Raw genomic sequence first — 8,168 nt, forward strand, 5'->3', positions numbered from 1 at the left:
TGTTTATATTAAGCACTGAGAAAGTCCAGTACAGCAATAAATAGTCTCTCTTTACACTATATTGATGTCATAAATCAGTGTCTGGTTGCATAAACCGTTTAGCATCTAGTTTATGTTGTTCACAAAAGGAGAATGACAGGGAAGGTTATTACTGCTGAGAACTGCTCTGGTTCTCAGCCTGGGGTCGGGGGACCCCCTGGGGTCCCCAGCTAAATGATTGATGGTTAGGAAACAAGTGGACGATTACAGGTCTGTAACCCTGAGAGTATACAGATGGAACCAAATGGACCCTTACGGTCCATTTGGTTCCATTTGTTCCACACTCTCAGAGTTAAATGAACATTTAAGATCTTTGATGTACAGTATAGATCTTTGATGTTTTTAGATTTTTATTTGACCTTTATACAGAAGAAAATCCTGCTGAGATACAAGGTATTATTATTATCATTTGTATTATCCAGTGTCCAACCCTCTCAATGTTTCCTGTGCTTGCTCTCTCATCCAGAGCCTGATCACAGCTCACGACCAGTTCAAGGCCACCCTGCCCGAGGCCGACAAGGAGCGCATGGCCACCATGGGCATCCAGAACGAGATCATGAAGATCGCCCAGACCTACGGCATCAAGCTGAACGGAATCAACCCATACACCAACCTCAGCCCCCAGGACATCGCCAACAAGTGGGACAATGTGAGTCCAAAACGAACACCCCCCCCACCACAACCCGCAGTTTTGGGATTTCGGTTGCCAAGCGAGATTTGCAGAGTTGGAAAACAGACTCCCCCCCGAACTCAAAACGTCTCATTTAATGTGATATTATGTCTTGTTTTGACTCCCCTACTGGAGCAGGGTAACTGCCGGTCGCTTATGTGTGTGTGGGGAAATGTCAGCCTGTCCCACAGTCAACGCACAGCATTTGGTCAGTTCTAATAATAAGCGCGTACATAGTGACAGGTCAGGAATAGTGCTGCGTATATATTTAGGGTGCAGTGTCACTTTATACGATGAGCTACTTATACTGTACAGTACAAACATTCAGGGGAGTCGGGAGGAAGAAAATGTGACCACTTTCAACCTAGCGCCCCTATTTTGGGTCTGTCATTACAGGGGAAAACCTTCAAAAAATTTTCACAAATGTTCAAGTATTTTCACGGTTCAAAGTTGATTGGAGATGTGACATGTTTTGTCCTGTTGTGGCTTTACTGATTAACATAAAGATTCAAAATACATAATCTTATACAAGGTATCTCCTTGGAGATACAGTCAGGTACTTTGTTATTTCCTAGACATTCAGTATGCAGAGATGGGAACTGCTACTAGTACTTACTACTCAAATACTAATACAAAAACTACTTAAGGAATTCATCAGATATAGATCTGATCTGTAATTCTAAGATAGTTAATAGGCTATATACTGTATATACAGCTATAGTTGTCAACAAAATAATTACTAGTAGGTTAAAATACACTTGTATATCTGAAAAGTAACTAGTAACTAAAGTTTTCAAATAATTGTAGTGGAGCAAAAGTACAATATTTGCCTCTGAGATGTAGTGGAGTAGAAGTAAAAGTATTGGAAATTGTAAATAGTCAAGTAAAGTTCAAATACCTCAGAATTTAACAATTTTAACTACAGTACTTAAGTAAATGTACTTAGTTACTTTCCACCACTGCTAATAATGCATAGCACCGCAAACTTAGCAAACTTTGACTTGAAAAAGGTTTTTCACTGAGCGTACTGTACTGTAACCATGGCCCTCTGCTGCCCCCTGCAGGTGAAACATCTGGTGCCCCTCAGAGACCAAATGCTTCAGGAGGAGGTGGCCAGGCAGCAGGCCAACGAGAGACTGAGGCGCCAGTTCGCCGCCCAGGCCAACATTATTGGACCCTGGATTCAAACCAAGATGGAGGTACAGTACGCCGTGACTCTCAGTGCATCACTTCACATCTTTAGCCATGTAAAGAGAAGCAAAACTGCAAATGTGCAGAGTCGTGAGACGACACCAGGCAGGAGTTTCAGACTGAACTAAATGGCAATGATAATGTTAGTATCATGTTAGTATCATGTCAAAAACACATGTTTTTGACATTATATATAAGAATATAGACTTTTTTTTTTTTTTTACAAAAAATACAACTAAATAACCCCCTTTGAGTGACATAGTTGCATGGACCTGTTGACAGTAAGACAACTACAGCACAAGACATACAGCTGTTCATGCCACCACTCCTGTTTAAAGGGATAGTTCACCCAAACAATTACTTTTTTTCCATCGACCCTATGGGCATTTGAATTCATGGATAGTTTTTTGTTTTTGTCGCATTCCTAAGCCATTAATTTGATGACCAGCGGACCGGTAGGCAGCGGTTCCGGTAGAAGATCTTTGTGTCTCCTACCGGAACCGCTACCGGTCATCAACTTATTGGCTTAGGAATGCGTGGGGTGACTAATCGATAGAAAAAATGTCATTCCGGTGAACTATCCCTTTAACAAAGACAAAGTGTCTACTCTAAACAGCAAATAAATGACACAACATCCCTAAACTCACCTCATTAACCGTTCAGGGTTTCATTCCCTTCTCACGTCCTCCATGCTGTGCTTCTCTCTGTCCTGTCCGTCAACAGGAGATCGGTCACGTGTCCGTGGACATCGCCGGGTCCCTGGAGGAACAGATGAACAACCTGAAACAGTACGAGCAGAACATCATCAACTACAAGTCCAACATCGACAAGCTGGAGGGCGACCACCAGCTCAGCCAGGAGTCCCTCATCTTCGACAACAAGCACACCAACTACACCATGGAGGTATATACGCACCGACCGCACCCACGCATACAGACATGGAGATTAGAAACTAATAATATAATAATATAATATATACAATATATTGTCACTGACCCAATATATGGGTCAGTGTCAAAAAGGGGTTAGGGTTCGGGCAAGATGACAAAGAAAAAAAAGAGAAAAAAAACATTTTAAAGGCATCAGGTTTGTCAGGATATGTATTTTGTAGTCATGTTGATTTCTTGTAATTTGAAAAGATATTCACATCATTTTTACAATGAAAATGTAATTACAGAATGAGCCTGTGTATGAAAATGTATGAAATATTAAGAATATTTTATCCACTTTTTATTTTTATTTGTATTCCAGTTTTCTTGTATACTATCATATTTTCATGAAAAAATACTGGTTACACTAGATCTACAAGCTCATAGCGCAACACTGTTAAAAGCGGTTGAAAGTGTGTGCACTGGTGTCAACAACACTGCCCGTCTTTTCACGGCCTGCGTTCCTATATCTGCCTCACATGATGTCTCACACTTCCTCTCCCTCTCTGTGTTGCAGCACATCCGTGTGGGCTGGGAGCAGCTGCTCACCACCATCGCCAGAACCATCAACGAGGTGGAGAACCAGATCCTGACCAGAGACGCCAAGGGCATCAGCCAGGAGCAGCTCAACGAGTTCAGGGCCTCCTTCAACCACTTCGACAGGGTGAGACGAATGGTCCGACGGTCCACAGGCTAATCTTAGACCAGTGGTTGTAAAAAAAAAAAATTTCAAGGGTCCATTTATAGAACCACCTGGAGGACCCCAGAGCGTCCCTGGACCCCACTTTGAGAACCACTGGTCTAGCTCTGTTTCTCAACCAGTGGTCCATGGACCACTAGTGGACCATGGCGTCACTGGTCAATGGAAAAAAAAATCGGTGCTCGACACCGGCACGCAACCAAGTATAAATCCGCCCTTTAAGATCATTCATGTTAAATGACTGTGGTATGCCGTCAGCCAGGATCAAATCCCTACAAATATTTTGTAGTAAGGTTTTGATAATTCAGAGTATGTCTCACGACTGTTCTCATTTAGTCATGGCCAAACAGTGATTGTCCTTCAGAAGAACTTATAGGAGGGAAAATAAATCCATATATGATGATCAGCAGGCCTTTCACTTTGATGATAGGTGCCCTGGCCCTGGTAATAAAGCCCATGGATTAAAGTTCTCAGTCGCCACTGATCTCAGTCATTTGGATTCCATAGAAGCCAGCATGTCTTCTGCATGTCTTCTATGGACGCATGTTGCGCAGCGAAAATAGCCTAGAACAATATTACTAAAACATTATATTGTACATAATTGTGTTGCATTGTTTTAGGAAACGGCGCTAGTGCATAGACTCCTTTCACACTGTTTCGCAAATCGCACAATAAGAATTGGCCATACAAAGTTTTTCAGTCGTGGGATTTTATTTTGCTTTAAAGCCTGAAGCAGTGAGCTCAATAATGAGCAGTTGTAAGAGTTTAATGATAAAACAGCTCATTCGTTTGTCTCACGGTTTTGTTCATGTTCCCTCTGCAGAAGAGAAACGGCATGATGGACCCAGACGACTTCCGCGCCTGCCTCATCTCCATGGGCTACGATCTGGTGAGGACACGTTTTAACGCCAAGCGGGCCAAATGTTATGCAGCCGCTTGATTACTCTTCAGTCGTGCTCCCTGCTGTGCAACTTTATGACTCAGACTCATATTATAGAGCGATGTGAAATTCATCATCATCTTCATCTTGTTTCCTTCACTATGCTAAATTGTTTTGGGGATTGAAATCAATAAGCCATCTTGGGTTTGCAAATTGATTTCTTCTTTCAATTTTATGCAGAGAGCACTGATATTCTTCACACTGGGCAGAGGTTGAGTTTACAGCACAAAGCCAGTCAATGTTCATTACTTTAATAATTACCTAATTTCAATCTTAGGGCATTCTTCTTCTATCAATGTTACTTTTGGCTGAGGCGGCGGCCTTCTGAAAGATAGGCCCAGTCCTATTTAGTATGCCAAATTACTTTTTAGTATGTCCAAAAGCTTAGTAGCTACAGGTATACTAAATAGTATATGAGATGCATACTAAAGGCAGTTTTGTAGTATGCAACAGTAGTAGAGAGACTCAATCTGGAAACCCATCGTCAAAAAAACTGCAGAATCTGTTTTTGAGAGATTAGTAGAGACTAAACAGTAGGCTGAAAATAGCATACTGTGTAGTATCTAGTACATTTGTATGTGGGTTAGGGTTATTTTTATTACTTACTGTATGCCTGGAGATAAAATGAAAAGGACTTAACATCGTTACTACTGTAATTTAAACCACTTTCAACCTAGCCTCCCTATTTGGGCTTGTCGTTATAGGTGTATCGTGTCATTAGAAGTATAAAGGGCTTAAGTGGTCAGACAAACTTGATCACAAGGTGATTGATCACATCACTAATGTACTGTGACCTGAACTAACACCTTCGTTTCTCCGTTCCTTTTACCTTTTTAAAGGGCGAGGTAGAGTTTGCCCGCATCATGACCCTGGTGGACTCCAACAACACAGGCGTGGTGACCTTCCAGGCGTTCATCGACTTCATGACCCGCGAGACGGCCGAGACAGACACGGCAGAACAGGTCATGGCCTCGTTCAAAATCCTGGCCTCCGACAAGGTGAGCTGACAACCCTGGTCCTTAGAGGCCCTTGGTGCTCTTGTTGTTTATTTAACCTACCGGGATGTTAATTGCATTACATGCAAATAATGGACATTTAAAGGGGAAGAAGTACAAACTTTGGCACGCTACTAGTCCTACATACTTACACCTAGAACCCCCATTCAAACTTTAAAATGTTCATCTTAATGTGGACATGTTTGCCTGAAAAGGAATCTTTGAAATGTTTCATAGTTTTAGAGTTGTACTCCTTTAAAAGTTCAGAGATTTATAATGGAGGCCGATGGAAGATTTTGGGACCTCAAAAAAATACTTTCACCTAGAAACTCCATTCACAGTCCAAAAATTCCACCTCACTGTGGACATGCATCCTTGAGATGTTTTATTTTGAAATGATTTGTAGTTTTTGAAATATTTAACTTTAAGCGCCCAATGCATTGTCAATGCGGCAATGGACATTTAAAGGGGGAAAGTACAAACTTTGGCAGGCTACTAGTCCTACATACTTACACCTAGAACCCCCATTCAAACTTAAAAAAAAAAAAATGTACATCTTAATGTGGACATGTTTGCCTGAAAAGGAATCTTTGAAATGTTTCATAGTTTTAGAAATATATTCCTTTTCACTAGTAAGAGACCACACCTTCTGCTCAAGTTAAACAGCATTTATTCAACAAAATGAGATGTATGTGTATTGCTGGGGAGCCCGAGGTGGGGCGAGACTCAGAGTGGGGGTAAAGTCTCGAGGGCCAGGCGACCGCCGCGGCTGCTCTGCTCAGGAGCGGTCTGTGGCCAAGTTGAGCAGAGGGAGGTCTCTACTCCTGAACATGCGTTGAATACAACTACATATAGCAACATACGTTTTTCAGAAACCTGTTAGGATTTAGAAGACATTTGTAGATGCGTTCCCGGGTTGAATGGGTTTAACAAAAACGTCTTGGTCTTTCTCTCCATGCAGTCCTACATCACGGTGGACGAGTTGCGCAGGGAGCTGCCCGTGGAGCAGGCCGAGTACTGCATCAGCCGCATGACCAGGTACATCGGATCCGACGGCCCCGCCGGCGCCCTCGACTACATCTCCTTCTCCAGTGCCCTCTACGGCGAGAGCGACTTATAAACAAAAAGAACCCCTTCTCTTCTCCTCCTCCTCGTCCCAGCATCCCAAACTGCCCCGCCCCCCCCCTCGCCTATCTATCCTTCTTTCTCCTGTTTTGGAGAGAGAGATTAAAAAAACAACCCTTTCCTTTCCCCTGTCTTTCTTTCCCTGTTTGTCCTTAACATTATTTCTCTTTCAAATTGTATGTTTGTACCCATGTTTGTTCCATTTATCCCCCCCCCTCCTCTCCCACTGCCCTCCCAGAATTCACTGCCCAGAGAGGGCGAGAGTGGCAGGCTTTGCTCAAAACGGTTTGGAAACCGGCTGGCTCGTGACCCTCATGTCTTTTTCTGTTTATGAGAGCCCTTACAAAACCAGGAATGTGTCAGGTCTTGCACTGAAATCAATGTATGCAGCACACGTTTAAATATGACGTGCCTCGCAGGATGAGAGGGAGATAAAAAATAATAATAATAAAAACGAAGTTCAATCGTAAAATGGTTTTCAGCAAAGCATCTCACTCTTCACTTCCTCTCAGATGACCTATTTTTTTGTAGAAGGGTAATTAAAGAAAAGATATGTTGAAAAAAAGACATTAAGTTGGTTGTTTGGTTGGTTGGTTGTTCGGTTGTGTATTGCGTTGCATGCATGTTGTGTTTTAAGTGTAGAAACACTTATCTCTGTGAGTCAAAGAGTCGTCGACTCTTCCTTAACACCTTAAAAAAACAAAACAAAACAAAAAAAAAGCAGAACCCAGAAACCTTAACCCGACCTCATACGCAAACTCTGAAAACTGTTACTCGTTAATTCCGCTGGAATAACTCAGGCAGTATGATGTAATGAAAGCCATGTCTCATGGTGGAAGTTCTCCGTCGGAAAGACACAATTACCACAGCACTGTGAGCCATTTCATGTTAACGATAGTCCTTAACAATCACATCCCTGCAGCTGCAACCCTCCGCTTATAGAAACCAAAGAGATGAGCCTAATGGAGGGGGTGGGGAGGGGAGGGGGACACGAATAGTTTACTTTTTGTTTTTTTTGCCTGTGTATCACCTGCTGATAAAGAAACTGAATACAAAAATGTTAAGATGAAGGCAAACTCCCCTACAGACTTGTGTACTGTAGCAGAGAGAGTGAGTGAACCCTGTGCAAAAGGATTGTGGGTTAAATGTAAAACACACAAAAAATGAAGAGGCCATGGCTGGGTCGGGGACTGTAGAACGAAGAACGAACCCAAAACGGGTGCGGCCAGTGAAAGTGATCCCACGCGCCTCTCTTCTCTCTCCTGCCTCAGGCTAAAACACTCCTTCTAGAAAAAAAGGAGCTGGCTATGTAATTATTTTGGTGCTCTGGAGGCAGGAGATGCGATGGAGAGAGAGAGGTGCTGAGGAGAGAGAAAGAACAGGGCATTAGGAATGTTCCGGATGAAACAAAAAAAGGAAGACTTGGCACTGCATGCGGGGACCATTGCAGGGCCGACGTCAGAAAGTTAATAAGCGTACGCAAAAAGCCGAATTCATGCTTTGTTCATGCACGCGGCACTCGCTGAAAACGGTTATTTTCAGCGAGTGTGGCGGCCGTATGGCACACGTCAGCCGTGAG

The 8,168-nt window shown here is 42.8% G+C and overlaps 1 protein-coding gene across 1 annotated transcript in view; it reads left to right on the forward strand.

Moving 5' to 3' along the window:
• Positions 1-6,708, forward strand: part of actn3b (actinin alpha 3b) — a 46,131-nt gene extending 39,423 nt beyond the window's left edge. Inside the window, exons 15-21 of the mRNA XM_080452063.1 lie at positions 506-688; positions 1,774-1,908; positions 2,624-2,803; positions 3,347-3,493; positions 4,353-4,418; positions 5,309-5,467; positions 6,426-6,708. Coding sequence (XP_080308189.1) covers positions 506-688; positions 1,774-1,908; positions 2,624-2,803; positions 3,347-3,493; positions 4,353-4,418; positions 5,309-5,467; positions 6,426-6,584 — 1,029 coding nt within the window. The 3' untranslated portion in view covers positions 6,585-6,708. The remainder of the gene's footprint in view (positions 1-505; positions 689-1,773; positions 1,909-2,623; positions 2,804-3,346; positions 3,494-4,352; positions 4,419-5,308; positions 5,468-6,425) is intronic.
• The last annotated feature ends 1,460 nt before the right edge of the window (positions 6,709-8,168 follow it).

The sequence above is a fragment of the Gymnoscopelus braueri genome (genome assembly GCF_963280865.1).
Source record: "Gymnoscopelus braueri genome assembly, chromosome: 15".
Taxonomy (NCBI): domain Eukaryota; kingdom Metazoa; phylum Chordata; class Actinopteri; order Myctophiformes; family Myctophidae; genus Gymnoscopelus; species Gymnoscopelus braueri.